The sequence below is a fragment of the Schistocerca gregaria genome, chromosome 4 (genome assembly GCF_023897955.1).
Source record: "Schistocerca gregaria isolate iqSchGreg1 chromosome 4, iqSchGreg1.2, whole genome shotgun sequence".
Classification (NCBI taxonomy): domain Eukaryota; kingdom Metazoa; phylum Arthropoda; class Insecta; order Orthoptera; family Acrididae; genus Schistocerca; species Schistocerca gregaria.
In genome coordinates this window covers 511,689,503-511,712,740 of record NC_064923.1, presented here as the reverse complement: position 1 = coordinate 511,712,740, position 23,238 = coordinate 511,689,503, and the positions used below count along the sequence as shown (strand labels likewise).

General features: G+C 42.9%; 1 protein-coding gene across 2 annotated transcripts in view; it reads right to left on the bottom strand.

The window, feature by feature from the left end:
- Positions 1 to 23,238, bottom strand: part of LOC126266939 (UDP-glycosyltransferase UGT5-like) — a 122,022-nt gene that overhangs the window by 66,689 nt on the left and 32,095 nt on the right. For both annotated transcript variants that reach the window (XM_049971633.1, XM_049971632.1), the window contains exon 2: positions 4,398 to 5,216. In XM_049971633.1, the coding sequence (XP_049827590.1) occupies positions 4,398 to 5,216 (819 nt within the window). The remainder of the gene's footprint in view (positions 1 to 4,397; positions 5,217 to 23,238) is intronic.

The following is a 23,238-nucleotide window of genomic DNA, read 5'->3' as shown; positions in this document are numbered from 1 at the left end:
CCATGGAAGCAATGAGGTCTTGGTAAGTCGCTGGAGGGAGTTGGCACTACATCTGCACACACAGGACACCTAATACCCATAACTCCGGGGAGAGGGGCGTTGAGCTCTGATGCCACAGTCAATCACGTCACTGATGTGTTCGTTCGGGGAACAGATCTGGCGAGTTGGGCAGGCCAACACATCAACTGGAACTCGTCACTGTGTTTCACGAACCACTCCATCACAAGGCATTAGGCCAAGTGACATCTGGGTGGGGGGGAGTCAAGAGAACAGAGCCACGTCATCTTCACCTCTAGGCCCGTAGTCACCAACTGAGCAAGGTTCGGTTTACCTGGAAAGTTTAATCGCCACAATTTGAGAGTGTGTGGCACTGAAAATCTTCATGAAATTTAATAATTTTTGAAAGCGGGGTCACAGACGAGTCTGTGTGGGCCTTTTCTCTTCTGTGCGAAGTCTGTGATGGGTACGTGTTAACTTAATATGTTGCAGCATCGATGTTTGTCCCTACTTAAACGGCAAACTTCCGCATCCCTAGATTGGGGGTAGTAATGATATGGTCCTGTTCGTTTTGCCTCCATGGTCACCTGACTTTTCCCTTTGGACGTACATTAAGGACTGTGTTTAGTATCCCCATTGTCAGTAATACTGGAACAACTCAGGGAATCCATCAATACTACTGTGATGGCCGTTGACAGAATGTTGCTACATAAGGAAACGTACAAACTTGAATACCGAATGGATGTGTGTAGGGTGACAGGAGGGGCACTAATAGAACATCTGTAGAGTGCAAAATCTCAACTTATTTAATGCATCAGTCACAACTATACACGTAATACCTCGGAAATAATAGAGTTTTCAAAACAAAAAATTATTATTCGAAGGCCAGTTACATTAATGTGACCACCACCTGTGCTCGGCGTCACCACAGGTGGCAACTCTAGCAGTGGGGGCCGGAGGGAGGTCGGTGTACATAGACCATTTCGGAGGGGCCTGGAAAACAGTGCAGTCGTTATCAAAATGCGGAAACGGAACAACTTATCCGACGTCCGGTCATTGGCTTTCGGACCCTGAAACAGTTATGTTTGTAAGCTGTGTCATGCTGCCATGGTTAAAGTATTCCATGCATGGCAAAACGGTGCTATCTTGAGCACACCGTGTGCCATAGACGGCATGGGTGAACGACGCTGCAGAGATATGTACGATCTAATAGACATGCAACTATTGAACAACTCACTGGCCAGATGAAACAAGGGGCTACCTACAGTCCCTCCTCAACGGCTGTTTAGCGAACGCTGCTGCTTACAGGCCTCTGTAGCAGGCACCTCGTTCATGCACCCACGCTGACAGTTGTTCTTTAGCGATGAAGGCTGGAATGTGCATATCGAAAAAGCAACTGGACTTTCACTGGCTGACGACAGGTGACCTTTCAGATGGAACGCGTTTTATGCTACATCAGACAGATAGCCAGTGGCGAATAGGGCGTAAAACGTCAGTTAGTGTCGCACACAAACTTTCTAGCAAGTCACAGTGCACTTATGGAACACATAAGCATCCTGTAAGCAAACATAACGACATCATACCTAGCAACAACGTAAGCTGAATAGCACAAACGACTGTCAGTGTGGAAAATTTTCAAAATGCAGTATCTCGTAAACGAATCGCTCTACAATCATGCAATAAACGCCACTGATATTCTAATTTACTCTACGTTTAATTTGTTAATGATATTAGGCATTGTTCCATTTTTAAAAAATGCAGAAAAATGCATATAAGTGTTATTACAATCTGTTTGTTGGCTAACAATACAAGCCCTGAATACCAACCCATTGTGTGAAAACTGCACATCAACAGCACTTTCCATTTCTGTAATATTTTCGGTGTAAGTTTTAGGTGATTCACAATGAATATTATAAAAATGTACCAAGTATATCATCTCCTCCTAACCACTGGATCGAATTCTGTCAAACTCGGAACAGAAACCACCTACTGTCGAGAAAGAATGCTGTGGGGTTAATAGCAGCCTCCCAGGGAATGTGGGTGGGAGTTGCAATTGGGTGATGTAAGAGATGGACAAAGGCAGGGAGAGAAGGAGATGGACAGAGAGATGGAAGGAGGAGGAGATGGAAAGAGAGAGGGGAGTAGAGGAGATAGACAAAAATAGAGGGAGGAGGACAGAGAAAGGGTGAAGGAGGGTATGGGGAGCAAGGCACAGAGAGGTTGAAGGAGAGGAGAAGGAGGCAATGGACTGAGAGGAGGGACAAGATAGATAGAGAGGAAGGGGGAGGAGATGTTGAATAGAGAATGGGGGAATCAGATGGTCAGAGGGAAACAGGAGATGGACAAGGAGAGGCAGGTTGATGATGTGGACAGAGATACAAGAAGTAACTGGACAAAGAGAGAAGAGGGGACAGAGAGAGGGAGAGGGGGAACAGGATACAAAGTGGAGGACAGGGGGGATAGAGCTGGAGTAGGAGATGGACACAGAGAGTGGTGACAACGAGATTGACAGAGAGAGGCCTGAGGAGGATATGGACAGAGGTACTGAGGAGCTGCCAATGCACAGAGAGAATGGGGAAGAGAAGATCGACAGATTGGGGAGAAAGTAATGGAGAGAGTTTGAGATGGGGAAATGGAAAGAGCGAGGGGAAAATATGGAGACAGAGAGGAAAAAAAGATGGACAGAGAGAGAGGTGAGGACAAATAGAAAGAGAGAGGGGGAGGAGGAGATAGGCACTGAGGGTTGATGAGGAGACGCACAGGTATAGGTGGAAGAGATAGGCGGCGGCAGTGGTGGTAAGTTCCTATGGGACCAAACTGCTGTCGTCGGCCCCTAGGCTTACACACTACTTAATTTAACTTACTGTCTTAAAATAGCTTACGCTAAGGACAACTCACACACCCATGCCCGAGGGGGGGGGGGGGGGGACTCGAACCTCTGATATGGGTAGCTGCATGAACTGTGGCAAGCTGTCTTAGACTGTGCTGCTACCCCATATGGCTCAGAGAGTGGTGGATGAGGAGATCCACAGAGGGAGAACAGGAGATTCTGAGAGAGAGAGGGAGCAGGAGATGGACAGGTCAGAAGCAGGTGGAACAGGTGGTCAATTGAGAGAGGGGGAAAGAGAAAGTGGACAGAGAGGGGGAGGTGGAGATGAACAGAGAGGGAGATGAAGAGGTGGGTAGAGGGAGGGGAGGAGTAGGTGGACACACAGTGAGGAAGAGATGGACAGAAGGAAGCAGGAGACTGACAAGGAGGGTAGATGGTGAGATTGGCAGGGGAAGGTGGAGTTGGTCAGAGACAGAGAGAGAGAGAGAGAGAGAGAGAGAGAGAGAGAGAGAGAGAGAGAGAGAGAGAGAGAGATGGAGGAAGAGATCGATAGAGGGAGAGGAATGAGGTGATGGACAGGAAGATGGGCAGGAGCAGATGGTCAGAGATAGGGAAGAGGAGATGGTCATAGGGAGAAGGGAGCAGGAGATGTGAGAGACAGGTGTGAGGAGTTGATGGACACAGAAAGACTGGAGAGGAGAGAAGAGACAGGGGGAGAGGGAGGAACTGATGGGCACAGGATAAGATAGATAGAAAGAGGGTGAGGAGGTTATAGACGGCAGGAGCAGATGGAAAGGGGGGTGACGACATGGAGAGAGATGGGGTGAGGAGTTGAACAGAGAGAGAGGGTGGAGGAGAAGATGGACAGAAAGAGGAGGAGATGGACAGACACAAGGAGTGGCAGAGATGGACTAACAGATGAGGAGGGTAAGGCAGACTGAGAGTGAGAAGAAGAGGAGATGGAAAGAAAGATGGAGGGGGTCATAAATAGAGAGAGAGAGAGAGAGGCAGATGGGCAGAGGGGGGAGGGAGGAGGGGAGGAGGAGATGTGCGCAGTATTTGTGACATGCACATAAACCGGCGAAGCCACATATAAGTAGTACATATTTTACCGTCTATTTCGGTCACAAGCTGTACTTACTAGCCAATCAACGGTGAAAAACCGTCACATTTGCTTGCAAGTATAAGTAATTCAAGGTTTGGTGAAAATCTGCAACAGTTTTTAACTTACCCTTCCGCTAGTGAAAATATAAATTAGAGCATTCTGGCCCCTTGGTCAATTTGACTCTATAGACACCCGAACTAGTTAGTGGTTCAAAAGTTTTATTCCATAATGGACATTTATAATTCCTAAGGCATATTAGCTCTTAAATTAGTTAAATAAGATTTGATTAGTTGTTGCCTCCTCATTTTATGCAGGAATCAAACAAAACGTTTAAAAAAATATGAGTACATAATGGTGAAGTGTTAGATAGTTCATCAAATGTATCGGTAGTGTCAGACTTTTTCAAAATACGTGAAATAGTTTTTTCTTTTACTGTTTGCGTTACTAGCAAATTCTAGTGCTTACCTTTGGAAGCTTCTTCGCTGGTTTGATATGAATCCCTCCTACCTCCACAACAGCAGGTACAAGCGGTCGTGGAGGATTCAATGCTGGATGCGTATTGATGAAAAGCATACTAGTATTTTTAGCGATTTCCTGTAGAGGAGGGAGTGAATCACCGAAGTATTTCTTGACTACCGTATTTGTTGGTTTGTCCAGGTATTCAATAAAAAACCATTTGCTGTAAATCGTATACCACAAATTTCTGAGACGCTCAAAGAAGCTCATGTGGTCACTAACCCGTAAAAACTGAGTTGGTATATAGGATGGATTATCTGGTAAACCAAAGCGATCTGGAGTCCAAGGCATAACGGCAGATGACAGAAGTGCAATGTTGGGCGCTTGAAACTTGTACACAAATGGTAACAGGCAGTCAGTGCTAAAGGGTTCGGTAAAGATGAGATCGTATTTTTCATGTGTTTTCATAAGCTTCTGCATTGCGGGAAACTGAAGTAGTTTTTCACATGCCTCTTCAATGAAACCTATGACTAATCCAAATGTGACTGAGGGATCGTCTCTACCAAACACTTCGTCGATAGGAATTGCATTCACTACAGAAGGCAGGGAGCCGACTAGGCTCACGTCTGTGTAGTTTGGCAAGGGCTTAGCTTGAGGGAAGTGGCTGTAGACGAACACCTCGTGGCCCCTGGCAGCGAGAGCCTTCATTACCTCCTCGAACATTAGAAAGTGACTCTTTCCTGGATAACTGAACAGACCCAGAATGCGGGCTGCATCTGATTCTGCAGCCAGCACTGCCACTGTAACCATCAGGAAAATATACTGCATCTGCAAAAGAAGATAGAAATTACTTACTATTCTAAAATGTAATGTTAAACTGAACAATAAAATGTTTGAAATTCTCTTCTAAAATTAACATCACTAAATCTCAAATTATTTGAAGATCCAGACAAAACAAATTAGATGAATCGACTATAAAAATTTCGACGTAGTGTGCTATTTGGGGCACTGGGATTCTGGGAAAATGTCATCAAGGACGAGGAAGCCTTCACTCTGGTTAGGTGGTGCCCGTGGAGAGAGCCGTCGTTCTCAGTAGGTGACATCGTGGCGGCCTTTAGGCGTCATTGTGACCAAAGTTATCGGACAGCGGCCGCGAGACACTGGCAAGCTCTTCACACAGACAGCATTATATTGTAAAGTTAATCGAAGAACTATCCCTCCTTTGCCACCCTATGTGAAGAAAGCATATGTAAGAGACTTACGGAGAGTTATTCCGCTCAGTTCGTGGTTTGTTCAAATGGCTCTGAGGACTATGGCACTCAACTTCTGAGGTCATTAGTCCCCTAGAACTAGTTAAACCTAACCAACCTAAGGACATCACACACATCCTTGCCCTAGGCAGGATTCGAACCTGCAACCGTAGCGGTCTCGCGGTTCCAGACTGCAGCGCCTAGAACCGCACGGCCACTTCGACTGGCTCCTGGTTTGTACCCGAACAGATGTAGGATCCTTGGTCTCGACAAAACCAAAGTTTTTTGTGTAAAATGTTGAGGATGTATTTGGTGAACTCTCTTCCCTTAACAAACGGCGAAGGGTTTCAGCAAATGCACCCAAACCTGCACGTTAGTGACTTGTAAACAACTTGATGATATTGCTGTTACCATCACCCCCCTTCCCCCTCCCCCTCGCCCCATAGGGGCCTCAAAATGATCCACGGATTAAATTTTTTACCGGAACCTCACACTGCGGACTTGGAAAAGCGAGGGATCCACTTCAAATGTGTCATATGCCAAGGCCCAAAAGACACAAGATAGACACCTCACTTTTGATGGAGACATGTTTCTAGCAAAGGAGAAAATCGTGTCTTACCATTGCTATGTGTCGTCATATTTCTTATTAGAATGCTACTCTGGTGAACCAAAAGGTGCCAGATTCCACCACGTTGATGGATTCTGAACCCTTGATCTTTGATGGGTTCCACGCCCACTGGTAATAGACAGTGATCCTGGAGCGTAATTTGATCTCCTGGTCCCTTCACACTTAACCAGGACACTCTCACCCTGAAGATCTAATGGAAATGTAATAAATATTACTGTCACCTATTGTAAGCATGACAACTCATTTCCCCTTCTTCTGCCGTTTGTATTGAGCTTCAAGAAACGCGCTTCACTGACGACCATTCCCCTACGCTTCATGGTTACCGTGCATTCTGTCAGAACTGTACTGGCCCTGAGGGGGCATCTGTAGCAGTCTGTACACTGGTTCTCGCAGATGTCGTCTGTGAGTGAATTCCTTTCCTTACGATCTTGAAAGCAATAACAGTTAGGGAGCAGACGACCCTATCGACCACCGTTTGTAGCTTTTATTTATCTTTGAGTAGGCCTCTTTATTATTTTGAGATGACCACCTTATTTCAAAAGCTTCCCTCCTTTTCTCCCATTTGAGGATTTCTGCGAGCACCAACACCTGTGAAGAATTATCACCTTGTCTTTCAGTGTCGCCAATGGCGCTTTTATGGCATTCGATTTACAACCTTTTCCCTCAGTTTCATTAGTCGCTACAACAGGATATTTGTGACAGTGACAATGTCCCAGTGATAGTGTCATTTCCTTGCCACATTGCCATGTTGGGAATTTTGAAAGGCCTACTGGTAGTTGTCTCTCTCTGCTGTCACCTTCGCCCTCTCACTGTCGGGGTGCTTCGACGAGGTTGTGCAAGACGCCTCCGACTTGATCACCTGAGCTGCTAGAACCGCTATCGCCCTTTCTAAAGGCGCAAGGCACCCTCCACTGCCGTCCAGTTCCGTCGTAGGCTACACACAATGCAACAGCTGTTCATTATCACCTCAGAGACTTGCAACATATCAAGTGACATCTTTTACGGACCATCCTTCTAACTTTTAAGCGACTTTGTGTTAAGGCCAACTATCCAATTGAACACAGAATGAAGGAGGGTGGGCACATTACGTTTCCTCCAATGAAACGTATACTTTTTATCTCAGGTGTGGTCCAAGCTGCTTGGTCAACTGGACCACCAAAGATCAACAATAGTACAGCGTCTTTCCCTTCATAGTGCCCCTAGTCCTGAATCATCATCTGTTTCTGACTCACTTTGCGACAGCGTCGGCATTCTCTTGTTATGCGGCTGCCTTCGAGAGCTTAGGCGATATACGGAACACATCTCAGTCTCCTTCACCTCTCGTCATTCCGATTTATATAATGAAACATTCACCGACTGGAAACTGCTTCAGGCTCTTGTCTCAGGATACAATGCCTGGCCCTGATTTCATTCACAATCAGATGATCCAACATCTGACTACCACCAAAGGCTCCATCTCCTCGCAATCTTCCATTATATTTTGCTCAACAGTACCTTCCTTTCGCAAAGATGAAATAGTATCATCATGCCAATCATTAAGCCAGGCAACAGCCCATCATCCATCGACAGTTACCAGCCGGTTTGGGTCACCAACGTGTACTGCAAACTGACTGAAATGATTGTTTGTCCAATCATTATGCTGGGTTCTCGAATATCAGGTCTTTTGTCCTTTCCTTTTGTGAGGTTCTGGAAGGGACGATCCACAACCCACCATTTGATTAGTTTGGAAACGGAAATCCGACGGCTTTTTCAACACGCCCTCACCTCATAGCAGTTTTTTAGACCACTTGGCGACATCATATGACTGAAGATTGCGAGGCCTCATAACAATTTTTTCGCCAGTTTTTATCCCCCCTCGCCCCCCCCCCCCCCCCAGTTGTTTCAGTTAGAGTTGGTACTTCACTCATCTCACGACTGGTCCACGAGAATGGCGTTCTCCATACTAGGTATCATACCCTTTATCATTGCCACTAATGGGCTACGGACATCTATCGAGCCGCTGGTCACCCCTGAATTGTATGTCAACACCTTTGGCGTTTGATACAACTCTGTAGCCATGACAGCTTGGACCCTTTCCTATGGTTTCCAGTTCTCTTTTGACAAAACAGGGATCGTGTATTTACGTCGTTGTATTATGAATCATCCTGACCCACAAATCTACTTGGATAACAGCGCTTTGACCTTGTACCACAGATTAGATTTCTGGCATGGCTCTTTGACAAAAGAGCAATACCCATATTCGGTAACTAAAGATTAGATCCATGTGGAAGCTTAGCACATTCTGCTTCCTTGCCCACACCTCTTGGAGTGTGGATTGTGCTACTGTTCTCTATAGCTGCCATGCCCTGGTCTCATTGCACTGAACTACAGTTTCCTGGTTTATGGCACAGTGGCACCTTCAGCTTCGAAATCGTTAGACCCAGTCAATTACAGTTAATTTCGACTGACTGTGGCAACTTTCCGACTAGTCCTGAAGACAGTGTCTTTGCCTAAGTGGTGATCTTCCCTTTTAAGTTCCAACAGTACCAACTGTTACTCGTCTATGCTATCACCAATCAACAGTTTCCTAATCATTCAGATAATCCTATTTTTTAGCATGTGTGGGATGTAAAACCACTGATAAAGGCCCTTGGGTAGGATTGCCAGTTAGATTGCACCCCACACTCCTGCCAGGACCTCTTTCGACTGTACTTCCCATGTTTTGCCACACAACGTGCCTTGTTTGGTACCCACGCCAGTCTATTTCAAGGTCCTAAAATTTCAATCACCACATGACCTTCTGGTATCTGTTTTTTTAAGTTCTTCAAGAGTATCAGAGTACTACCATCTTTCACACTAATGGCTCTAAAACCATGTATAGGGCAGGATATGCTTTTATATCTCGGGAACACCAGTCGTTGCTGCAGATACGCATATTTTTTATGGTGGAGCTGATAGCCTTTAGCGGAGCCCTTCATTTTATAAGGGCCTTCCTTAACACCTTCTTAATATGTAGTGACACAATAAGCAGTCTTTAAGCCACTGACTGATGTTCCTCTTGACACACATACCTGCTGTTCAGAAACTTAGTCATGCTGCCTATTCTATTGTCTTAGTCTGGATCCCAAATGATGTGGTTGTCTCAGGGAATGAACTGGACGACTGTTTGGCTTTAGAAGTGATTATTCGCCTCCCATTCACTATGAAGATCGTAGATGCGGATTTGTGGGTGTAAATAAGGTCTTTGCTCGCTAAGATATGGAACTACATCTGACAGGCTATTTTTTTTTTTTTTTTAGTCTTAAGTCTTGTGACTGGCTTGATGTGGCCCACTGCGAATTCCTCTCCTTTATCAGCCTCTTCATCTCATCCCACCAGTTTTAAACCAACAGGGAGGAAGCGGTGTATTTGGTCTGCTCCTGCATAAAGTATAGTTGTAGCCAGTTATCCGGCCATAAATTACATCAGTCTTAATCTGAGTGCGGATTGCAGTATCAGTGTTCAACTGTCAAAAGTAGAGTCATGTAGAACGCGTTCTTTCATTGCCACTGATTTTGTCCGACAGACTCGAATTCTCGCAAAGGAGCTAGTATTTCAGATGCTGGATGGTACTCGGTGTAGTGTGACTGCTTCTCTTGGTTTTATTCTGGGGATGGGACCGCCCCGCTATGAGTTGAATGAAAGTTCTGCGAAATGGCTAATTATGGATCACCACTAGCACAATATGGACTCACTTGGTAGACCATGGGAGATGATGTTGAGTTGCATATGCTCAGGTCCAGCCGAGTCTTATGTCTTCATGAAGGGCTGGGAGGAAGTGAAGTGGGTTACCAAAGAAATGGGTACACCTGTCTAATATCGCGTAGGGCTAACGCGAGCACTCTGAAGTACCGCAACATGACATGTCATGGAATCGACTAATGTCTGACGTAGTGCTGGAGGGAATTGACACCATGAATCCTGCAGAGCTGTCCGTAAATACGTAAGGGTATGAGGGGTTTGAAATCTCTTCTGAACAGCACGTTGCAAGGCATCCCAGATGTCATCGATAATGTTCATGCCTGGGGCATTTGGTGGCCAGCGAAAGTGTTAAATTCAGAAGAGTGTTCCTGTAGCTAATCTGTAGCAATTCTGGTCGTGTAGGGTGTCGCATCGTCCTAATAGAATTTTCGCAGTCCATTGGAATGCCCAGTGGACATGAATGGACACAGTTGATCAGATAGGATGCTTACCTACGTGTCACCTGTCAGAGTCGTATCTCGACATATCAGGGGTCCCATATCACTTCAATTGCATACACCCCACACCATTACAGAGCCTCCACCAGCTTGAACAATCCATAGATTCACGAGGCTGTCTCCATACCCGTACACTTCCATCCACTCGATAAAATTTGAAACGAGACTCGACCGTCTAGGCAGCATGTTTCCAGTCATCAAAAGTCCACTGTCGGTGTTGACCGGCCCAGACGAGGCGTGAAGCTTTGTGTCGTGCAGTCATCAAGTGTACAGGAGTGGGCCTTCGGCTCCGAAAGCCCATATCAATGGTGTTTCATTGAATGGTTCACACGCTGACACTTCTGGATGTTCCAGCATTGAAACATGGAGCAATTTGTGGTCTATAACACCACGTTAAAACTCACTTAAATGTTGATAATCTGCCACTGTAGGAGCAGTAACCGACCTAACAACTGCGCCAGACACTTGTCTTATACAGGCGTTGCCGGCCGCAGCGCCGTATTCTGCCTGTTTACATATCTCTGTATTTGAATACACATGCCCATATGAGTTCTTTTGGCATTTGAGTGTGAGATGTCTATAATGTTGAGGGCGAGGGGTGTCTGTCACTCCCTGTGGTTCGACTGAAGATGTGTGGTGACAAAAATGAACCAGTGATTGCTGAGTTAAATGTGAAATAGTTGTAACATTGGTGGTGTGAACGTTGTTAGTGAGATTTCTCATGTGATAGAAATTTAATCTATCTTTATGTTAAAATAAATCTTTTTGTCCAATAGTAAAATGCTATGTTTCTTTTTTATGTGAAAATTACATCTGTTATGAATATTACTGTGGAACACTGCAACAAGCACAGACACACTAATGAAAATAATCTACGGAAAGTCCTACCAGAGCTCTGCCTAATAGCTTCTAGTGGTTAAAACCCTAAAGAGTGGGAATTGTTGCAGCATGTTCCACTAACAACTACTCTTAAAACAACGTGGGGTGACCTCTGCATGAGGCTGGTTGGCACTGCTACTCACCACGTCTCCGTGCTTTAGCTTCCTGGCTCAATATGTACACATACGCACACAGATGTCGCAACAGCCGCTAAACAGTCAACCATCTATCCACAATTTAGCAATATGCAAGGCACTCCACCGCCTAAAATTTCGCTAATGTCAAGTTATTTTATATGGATATAATTATTTTTCAGTTACTGTGTGAAAGGCAGTGTCTATATGAAGTAACTGAGTACAATCCCGAGGAATGCGATATGTCTGGATATGCGGCCTATAATCTTTACGGCGTAATACCTGAGAACAAGAAGGTTATTCGCCTGGTGAAAGATGAGACAAATGGCTCGTAGCTGTCTAGTTTGTAGGGCTCATGTCGAAGATGTATGCATATCAAATAGTTGTTACCCAGAGATAGGACAGGTGTGTGCATCGTACAACCTCATAGACTATCGCTATCAAAGATTATAAAGAGTGTCTGTTACGTGATGATAAAACTACTCATATGGTGCAGCAAGTAGTCTCTCCGCCGTAGGGAGCAGGATGGATAATGTTTGTCGACCCTGTGTAATACTAGATTCGTGAAGTGTATTAATCATCATCAAACAGTATTTACGATGTACTCCGCTCTGCTTAGTGTTAGTTGCTTCCATGAGGTGTTCTTTAACGATAATTTAAGGAACAGCCGCTGTGTGATGTTTAACAATGTTTCTGCTGTTTGTTTACTGGCGTACAGGACAACGATCAACTGTATCCTATGCATACAGCTTTAATAAGGATTCCAACATATACGACATAGGTGATATATTAAAACAATGAGGAACATTGTTCTACAAAATACCGCCAGCGGAATAGTCATTCCTTCGGGATTTGACGCTACGTCACACACAGATCGCCGACTTTACCATTCAGTTGTTTCATTACGTTACTATTCGCCGCCATTTTGCGGAATAAGCTTTTTTTTTGTCATCAGTCTACTGACTGGTTTGATGTGGCCCGCCACGAATTCCTTTCCTGTGCTAACCTCTTCATCTCAGAGTAGCACTTGCAACCTACATCCTCAATTATTTGCTTGACGTATTCCAATCTCTGTCTTCCTCTACAGTTTTTGCCCTCTACAGCTCCCTCTAGTAACATGGAAGTCATTCCCTCATGTCTTAGCAGATGTCCTGTCATCCTGTCCCTTCTCCTTATCAGTGTTTTCCACATATTCCTTTCCTCTCCGATTCTGCGTAGAACCTCCTCATTCCTTACATTATCAGTCCACCTAATTTTCAACATTCGTCTATAGCACCACATCTCAAATGCTTCGATTCTCTCCTGTTCCGGTTTTCCCACAGTCCATGTTTCACTACCATACAATGCTGTACTCCAGACGTACATCCTCAGAAATTTCTTCCTCAAATTAAGGCCGGTATTTGATATTAGTAGACTTCTCTTGGCCAAAAATGCCTTTTTTGCCACAGCGAGTCTGCTTCTGATGTCCTCCTTGCTCCGTCCGTCATTGGTTATTTTACTGCCTAGGTAGCAGAGTTCCTTAACCTCATCGACTTCGTGACCATCAATCCTGATGTTAAGTTTCTCGCTGATCTCATTTCTACTACTTCTCATTACCTTCGTCTTTCTCCGATTTACTCTCAAACCATACTATGTACTCATTAAACTGTTCATTCCGTTCAGCAGATCATTTAATTCTTCTTCACTTTCACTCAGGATAGCAATGTCATCAGCGAATCGTATCATTGATATCCTTTCACCTTGTATTTTAATTCCACTCCTGAACCTTCATTTTATTTCCATCATTGCTTCCTCGATGTACAGATTGAAGAGTAGGGGCGAAAGGCTACAGCCTTGTCTTACACCCTTCTTAATACGAGCACTTCGTTCTTGATCGTCCACTCTTTATATTCCCTCTTGATTGTTGTACATATTGTATATGACAAGTCTCTCCCTATAGCGTACCCCTACTTTCTTCAGAATTTCGAACAGCTTGCACCATTTTATATTGTCGAAGGCTTTTTCCAGGTCTACAAATCCTATGAACGTGTCTTGATTTTTCTTTAGCCTTGCTTCCATTATTAGCCGTAACGTCAGAATTGCCTCTCTCGTGCCTTTACTTTTCCTAAAGCCATACTGATCGTCACCTAGCGCATTCTCAATTTTCTTTTCCATTCTTCTCTATATGATTCTTGTAAGCAGCTTCGATGCATGAGCTGTTAAGCTGATTGTGCGATAATTCTCGCACTTGTCAGTTCTTGCCGTCTTCGGAATTGCGTGGATGATGCTTTTCCGAAAGTCAGATGGTATGTCGCCAGACTCATATATTCTACACACAAACGTGAATAGTCGTTTTGTTGCCACTTCCCCTAATTATTTTAGAAATTCTGATGGAATGTTATCTATCCCTCCTGCCTTATTTGACTGTAAGTCCTCCAAAGCTCTTTTAAATTCCGATTCTAATACTCGATCCCCTATCTCTTCTAAATCGACTTCTGTTTCTTCTTCTATCACATCAGACAAATCTTCACCCTCATAGAGGCATTCATTGTATTCTTTCCACCTATCTGCTCTCTCCTCTGCATTTAACAGTGGAATTCCCGTTTGCACTCTTAATGTTACCACCGTTGCTTTTAATGTCACCAAAGGTTGTTTTAACTTTCCTGTATGCTGACCCTGTCCTTCCAACAATCATATCTTTTTCGATGTCTTCACATTTTCCGGCAGCCATTTCGTCTTAGCTTCCCTGCACTTCATATTTATTTCATTCCTCAGCGACTTGTATTTCTGTATTCCTGATTTTCCCGGACCATGTTTGTACTTCTCCTTTCATCAATCAACTGAAGTATTTCTTCTGTTACCCATGGTTTCTTCACAGCTACCTTCTTTGTACCTATGTTTTCCTTCCCAACTTCTGTGATGGCCCTTTTTAGAGATTTCCATTCTTCTTCAACTGTGCTGCCTACTGCGCTATTCCTTATTGCTGTATCTATAGCGTTAGAGAACTTCAAAAGTATCTCGTCATTCCTTAGAACTTCCGTATCCCACTTCTTTGCGTATTGATTCTTCCTGACTCATCTCTTGAACTTCAGCCTACTCTTCATCACTACTATATTGTGATCTGAATCTATATCTGCTCCTGGGTACGCCTTACAATCCAGTATCTGATTTCGGAAACTCTGTCTGACCATGATGTAATCTAATTGAAATCTTCCCGTATCTCCCGGCCTTTTCCAAGTATACCTCCTCCTCTTGTGATTCTTGAACAGGGTATTCGCTATTACTAGCTGAAACTTGTTACAGAACTCAATTAGTCTTTCTCCTCTTTCATTCCTTGTCCCAAGCCCATATTCTCCTGTAACCTTTTCTTCTACCCCTTCCCCTACAACTGCATTCCAGTCGCCCATGACTATTAGATTTTCGTCCCCCTTTACATACTGCATTACCCTTTCAATATCCTCATACACTTTCTCTATCTGTTCATCTTCAGCTTGCGACGTCGGCATGTATACCTGAACTATCGTTGTCGGTGTTGGTCTGCTGTCGATTCTGATTAGAACAACCCGGTGACTGAACTGTTCGCAGCAACACACCCTCTGCCCTACCTTCCGATTCATAACGAATCCTACAGCTGTTATACCATTTTCTGCTGCTGTTGATATTACCCGATACTCATCTGACCAGAAATCCTTGTCTTCCTTCCACTTCACTTCACTGACTCCTACTATATCTAGATTGAGCCTTTACATTTCCCTTTTCAGATTTTCTAGTTTCCCTACCACGTTCAAGCTTCTGACATTCCACGCCCCGATTCGTAGAACATTATCCTTTCGTTGATTATTCAATCTTTTTCCCATGGTAACCTCCCCCTTGGCAGTCCCCTCCCGGAGATCCGAATGGGGGACTATTCCGGAATCTTTTGCCAATGGAGAGATCATCATGACACTTCTTCAACTACAGGCCACATGTCCTGTGGATACACGTTACGGAATAAGCTATGGCTTTATTAATTTATACAAACCACAACTGTGTTTACACACTTTATGCCTCACAAAACTTGTAAGTAGTCTGTTTAGGTTTTTATGTTGGTAACGCCACGTAGCGCTCTGTATGAAAATCACTGACTGCTGTGTGCAGTCTGTGGCTGGTTGGCATTGTTGTAATATTCTCTATTGTAGTGTTGGGCAGTTGGATGTTAACAGTGCGTAGCGTTGCGAAGTTGGGGGTGAGCCGCCAGCAGTGGTGGATGTGGGGAGAGAGATCGGAGAATTTTAAGAACGGCCGATCTGGACGTGTGTCCGCCAGAAAGAGTAAATTTGTAATACTGGATATCATGAACATGAACATTATTCAGGTAAATACATTGTTTGTTCTCTACCAAAATCTTTCATTTGCTAACTATACCTATCAGTAGTTAGAGCCTTCAGTAGTTAGAATCTTTTATTTAGCTGGCAGTATTGGCGCTGGCTGTTTTGCAGTAGTTCGAGTAACGAAGATTTTTGTGAAGTAAGTGATTCATGAAAGGTATAGGTTATTGTTAGTCGGGGCCATTCTTTTGTAGGGATTTTTGAAAGTCAGATTGCGTTGCGCTAAAAATATTGTGTGTCAGTTTAGTGTTGATCAGAATAAGTGAAGAGCGAAATGTCTGAGTACGTTGAGTTCTGCTCAGCTGTTTAAAAATCAAATAACGTAAGGGGTTTATCAGCACAGTAATTCATAAACTTTTCTAAGGGACGTTTCAAACTATACCATGGATCTGCATCAACGAATCTGAGATGCTACGGCACTTCACTGCCACGCAGCAGTCGTAGGAACCACCCTGCTTCATTTTCTGTAACGTTTCATTGGTTGGACATAAAAACAATACCTAGGATTAAGCTGGGTGGCTATAATTAAAGTGCAGCTAGTCACAGAGGTTGAATGCGGGCTGAAATTATCGAGTGGCAGCGGCGCTTGGTAGATATGCTAATGCGTTAGTGCGGAACTCATTTACACCGAAAAAATATTAGTTCAAGTTGGGGCTACCAAGGACAAATCTGGCGCTCTGAAAACAAGGAAGAAGTATAGAAATGTTTCCATATGTAATGGACTAGAATCGGGAAGTGGGCAGGTAAGGGCAAACAAGTGGGGAAGGCGTAATATTGATTTTATTATTAACTGCTTCTTACACAGTTTTTTTCAGTATGAGCACCGAAGACGCCGACGAGATGTTGTACAGCGCCAGATTTTCAGCTGGTGGCCAAAACTGAAATTGATTATTTTCTATTGTAAATCTGTTCCACACTAATTCATTAGCATATCTATCAAGTTCCGCTGCTGTACGATAATTAAAGCCCACACTAGATATCCTTGAGTAGCTGCACTTGAATTATAACCGCCCAGTACTATACGATAGACCCACTGGCGTGGACTGTTTAACGTGGATGATCTCCAATTGCAGATTAAAACTTATGTAATATATTTACATGTCAAATCACAATCCCAGAAGTAAGCAACGTTATTGACATCCACAAATTTTTAAAAATATTGACACATGTGACTACAGGCGACTTTGACGTCTCCTCTGGAAACAGAACATGGTACTACAGGCTGGAGACTACTACAGAATGGATTGTATGTTTGATCCCTGTGAAAGACTGTTTACGCACGAACACGATGACTTGCATCTTTCTTTTCAACTATTATATTATGGAATATACTTCGTTATTTTGATAATTCTGGAATTTCTCGACCACTATCGCTGCTGTAATCACATTATTTCATCTCTGTTTTCTGTGTATTATGACGCAGACACCATCTGTGCAAACTGGCCATGTCATGCTGTAACACTGCCATTTTCAAGTGTCATACCTCATAATATTTACAATCATTTTGTTTATGCTTTACTTATTGGAGGTCCTAAAGTGAACAGCGTGGTTGAGGGCTTGATACTAAGCATATTTTCAGCTGTAGCAGCATTAAAGGTTGGTAGAATCTCTCACTTCATTTCCAGTTGCAACGCCCTAAGTTTTGGCATACAACTAATTCCACACCTATATCTACATGTCTGTTCTTTATAAACAATAATGTCACTTTAATATGTGTTGGGGCATTTGTTTAGCATATGTACAAATGGAGGGTGGTCATACAATAGAGTGCTTACAGGGAATGCCTTGCATTAGGAGTTAGGCGTATTTGGTGCCTCGTTGTGTATGCAAGATTCACAGAATATTGTGTATAATAAAAATTTATTACTGCTCGAATTTTCGTAGAGTTCTTGCTTATTTTAGGATAGTCACGCATTTTAATGGTTTATATAGAGAATTTAGATAGGGCAGCATTTAATTTTTGCAACGTTTCATTGTATTTGCAAAGTATGAGATGTCTCATAATAAATGGTAAGTGATGTTATTTACTTCTGAGGTGTGTATTCTGGCATTGTCTTTGGAAATATCACGTCTCTCACTGTTATCATCGTTGGTTAAGTGTGTTGTATGTATGTCTTTATAAACAGCCCCTGTCTCCTGGTGGTGGAAAAAATGTGCACTGCCATTATTTGGCCAACAAGGGGAGGAGAGGTGGTGGCGTGAAGTTCCTGATGGTCAGACTTTGCACCAACGTTCTGGTTTCAATACCAAACGTCTGCGCAGTTTCTCGTGAAGTGGGGGCATGTGTCACTGTTGATGGCGATCCGTCTGTCGGTTGGGGACGTTAAGCTTGATGGTCACATCAACATGGATACTCTGCAAATCACATTTAAGTGCCTGGCAGAGGCACCTTGGTGCTATATGCGAGAAGTGGGCTATGTGCTGGTACATGGTTTCACCCTCTCCCTTCAATCATCATTCTCGTCATACTGTGCAAACATTACACTACACACACACAAAATAAATACATGTAGTTGTAAACAAACAGCCCTTGTTGTTCTGCAGTTTAAGTGATCTATCACAATAAAGCACCATGTTCCTTCCTGTCCTAATATGAGAATTGTGTGTGTGTGCGTGTGTGTGTGTGTGTGTGTGTGTGTGTGTGTGTGTGTGTGTGTGTGTGTGTTTGGGGAAGGGGTACTTTAATTAGTCGTTGGTGTAGTTGGTTAAAGGTGTTGGTTAAAGGTTTTATTTGTTTGATGAGACATAGTTTCCCAAAACGCAGCTGTGCAGGGGGACTACAAGGTTTATGTATTTAGATACTGCTGCAACAAAAGCATTACGTTTTCCGATGCATTTTAGAATATTGTGACATCATAGATGAGGTAAGGTAATTAGTTTGAGTGTTAGAGCATTTTTCCTTGTGCTTAATCTCAATTCGGTCCTCGATAATCGATGTATTTTCCACACATTTTTGAATATTGTGACATACAGTCTACAAAGCTTTTAAGGAGACTTGACCTCATAGTTCTGACTGAAAACTTTGTCGGAAGTTGTTACTGCATATAGCTTCAAGTAGACCTGTGTCATTTATCATGAAAGTAATAAGGGACAATCAGTATCATCGATTACATTCTTTTAGGAAATAGCACTATGAATTACCTTTGACCCTCCTGAAATGATATTTGAGAACAATTTACATGTGTAAATATAATATGGGAGTTAATTGCGACATATCAAGAGCAGGCCTAATACTTACATTCACACTGTCAGTAAGCTTGCTTGATTGTCTACTTAGCACAGTATTTTAGCTAGGACGACTTTTGCTGCAGTTACATGTCTTGTCAGATTACTTTTATTACATCAGTTACGTTAGCCTAATTTCTAAAATGTCCACTCTTGTTAGGCATGGAAAACTAGCATTGTAGTACATAGTTGAAAAGTTGGGTACTAATCTGACCACTATGTGTGCGTGTGGAAATTAACATTATGACACTTGCGCCTTATTTATATTGCAGAAGCACTTTTGCAGACGTTTTAGAATACTGTGAAACTTGAGAAGCATCACTGACGTGAAGAATGGTTGAAAAGAATACAGTGGTATTTCAGAAGCATCAGGATGTGGAATTTTCGACCCTGCTGCATCTTAAATCAAGCATTGTAATTAGAAAGGAACAATTATCATTTTTACCAGTGCAAACATTGTTTCCTGCAGTGCAGTCATTTCTTGGCAACAATATCAACTCATGGTGTAACAAATGGACAAACTATATTTTCTACAGTGAAAACATCTTTTGATGACTGTAAGAAATTGTCGTCCAAATATGTAACTAGTCTCGTTTTCTAGAGTGCAGGTATCTGATAGAGACAGTAAGATAACGGATTGTGAAACACGATTTTATTTTATTTCATATTTTCAGGGTTTGCAGGGCAATGTTAAAGGTAAATCTCATGTTCAGCAAGTAGGAATTCCTAATTCGTTACATATATTTTATAAACAATTATAGCTTTTAAATATTTATAGAAAAATATGCTGCCTACTCATTCCAGTATTCTGTGGCGAATGATATATAGCTTCAAATGAGTGTTACCAATGTGGCTTGCTGGTCGGTCAGTCTTATAAATGAATTTTTGAAAGGCAATAATGAAATTATAGTTGGCCAACTTTTCAGTATTTTAGGCAGTTCGGGTACTTCGTCGTATTTGACGCTAACGTTGTGTCATCAGATCATAACTTTTGTATTGCAGTGCATGTAATTTGTTGCGGAGCAGTGGCGCGGGAGAGCTGAGTACTTCTCTTCGTCCCCCTCCCCTCCCCCCACCACACCTCCCCTGCATGATTTTGGCGCGTGGCTGGGTGCAGTGATGCTGATGTCATGATTTCTGTAATGGCCTTGAAAATAAGGATGTGCTGACGCTGATTTTAGTGAAATATAACGAGCACCTTCTTGTGAACTGACGTTGATGTTAGTGAAATATAACAAGCCCCTCAAGATTATCTAGCATGCCCAGTGATCCACTACTCACGTCGATTTGTTACTCCTTAGAAAGAACGTGTGTTTTCAATTGGAATTTTAATTGCACATTTGTTACATAAGCTGAAATTAATGTAACACAATATTCAGTTTAACAATACGTTTCCGACTTGCACCGCTGCCATTTATTTGGTTGTATTACGGAATTAATGATTTTTTATTTCATGATGTCCGTTCTACTGCCGTAGTATGCACTAACATGTCAGTGTAGTCCGCCCAGAGCGTTCAAACTCAATAAGTAAGTAGAACTTCAATCAACTCGAAGGTTAGTTTGACACCACAGTGCTTTACTAGTCATGGTCCTGTTGGTTGTAGTATGCCATAGACTCCTTCCGACCCTTGAGCTGACTCACGGGTGGACCTACAGTTAAATGTGGACTTCTATCCACAGTGCAGCTGCACATTTTTGAAATTAGCCAAACTTTCCAGAGATGAAAGGAAAAAGTAACATATAAAAATTCTGAGACAGACCAGGCATCGAACCTGACACCTTTAGGTCCATAGCCTGGAAGCTAAAACATAGTTTTTACTTTTCTTTCTTTACACTACAGTTCCACGCCAAATCAATTATTAAAGAAAAGATATTGATACTGCGGGTATAAATGTGACTGTATCGTCACGAGTGTGTTGGCCATCAAGGAGATGGCACTTAAGTGCCTTCAGTCTTAATTAATTTTACATGTCCATTGTGTAAAGTACAAACTAAAGAAAAAATAATTAGTACAAAATGTTCAATCAATTATTAAACGACCAATAGGTTGGTATGCATGAATCTTACAGTGTCGTTACCTGCTGCAACAAAAGGTTCAAATACCGAGTGTAGCATTGGCAGAAGACACATCTCTTTAGCGCTTTACCTGCAGTCTGTTTGCATAGGCCTTTTAGCTCTGTTAGCGAAGAGTGTCCTCGAAGAGTTACCGTCGGCCTGCCTGTTTCATCAGCGCTTCACATCCAGCTCGCAAGGCGCTTAGCGCCTGTTTTCTTTCTTAACGCTGCTGAAATTCAAGCGTAGATTGGCAGTTTTTTTTTTTTTGCGCTTCCCAACCTACGTCCACAATTACTTGCTGGAAGTATCCCAATCTCTGTCTTCCTCTACAGTTTTTACCATCTACAATTTCGTCTAGTACGATAGAATTTATTCCTTGATGTCTTAACGGATGTATTATCGTCCTGTCCCTTCTTCTTGTCAGTGTTTTCCTTACGTCACTTATCTCGTGGATTCTATAGAGAACCTCCTCATTTCTTATCTTATCAGTCAACCTAATTTTCAACATTCTTCTGTTCCAGCTTTCCCACAATCCATGTCTCACTGCCGTAAATGCTGTGCTCCTAACATACATCTTCAGTAATTTCTTCCTCAAGTTAAGGCCTGTGTTTTATACTAGCAGTCTTCTTTGGCCGGGAATGCCATTTTTGCCTGTGCTAGTCTGCTTTTTATGTCCTCCTTGCTCACTCCGTAATGGGTTATTTTGTTGCGTAAGTTACAGAATTCCTTAACTTCATCTACTCCGTGACCACCAATTATGATATTAAGTTTCTCGCTGTTCTCATTTCAGCTACTTCTCATTACTTTCATCCTTCTTCGATTTACTCTCAATCCATATTCCGTTCTCATGAGACTGGTTCCTTCCATTCACCGATCCGGTAATTCATCTTCACTTTCACTGAGGATAGCAATGTCATCAGAGAATCTTAACATTGATATCCTTTCATCTAGAATTTTAATCGCACTCTTGAACTTTTATTTCTGTCATTGTTTGGCCGCTTGGTGTAGCCGAGAGGTTCTAGGTGCTTCAGTACTGAACCGCTCGGCTGCTACGGTAGCAGTTTCGAATCCTGCCTCGGGCATGGATGTGTGTGATGTCTTTAGGTTAGTTAGGTTTAAGTAGGTCTAAGTTCTAGGGGACTGATGACTTCAAATGGTTGATTCAAAATGGCTCTGAGCACTACGGGACTTAACATCTTAGGTCATCAGTCCCCTAGAACTTATAACTACTTAAACCTAACCAACCTAAAGATATCACACACATCCATGCCCGAGGCAGGATTCGAAACTGCTACCGTAGCGGCCGAGCGGTTCCGGACTGCAGCGCCTAGAACCGCACGGCCACAGCGGGCGGCTGATGACCTCAAATGTTAAGTCCCATAGTGCTCAGAGCCATTTGAACCATTTGAATCGTCATTGTTCCTTCAACGTATAGACTAAACAACAGAGACGAAAGACTACACTCTGGTCTTACACCCTTTTTAACACGTGCACTTTGTTCTTGGTCTTCCAGTCTTATCGTCCCCTCTTGGTTCTTGCACATATTGTGTATTATCCGTCTTTCCCTGTACCTTATCCCTATTTTTCTCAGATTTTCGAACAGTTTGCACCATTTGACATCCTCGAACGCTTTTTCCAGGTTAATAAACCCTATAAGCGTATCTTGATTTTTCTTCAGTCTTGCTTCCAATATCTACCCCAACGACAGAATTCTCTCTACGCTGCTTTTAACTTTGCTAAGGCCAAACTGATCGTTACGTCACAAAACTCAATTTCTTTTTTTCATTCTTGTGTATATTACTCTTGTCAGCAACTTGGATGCGTGAGCTGTTACGCTGGCTGTGCGATAAATCTCGCTCTTGTCAGCTCTTGAAGTCTTGGGAAATGTGTGGATCATGTTTTTCCGATAGTCTGATGGTATATTGCCAGCCTCATACGTTCCACACCAAAATAAATAATCGTTTTGTTGCCACTACCACATACGATTTCAGAAATTCCGATAGAATGTTATCTATCCCTTTTTCCTTATTCGATTTTAATCCTTCCAAATCTATTTTAAATTCTGATTCTAATACTGGATCCCCTCTGTCTTCTATACCGATTCCTGTTTCCCCTC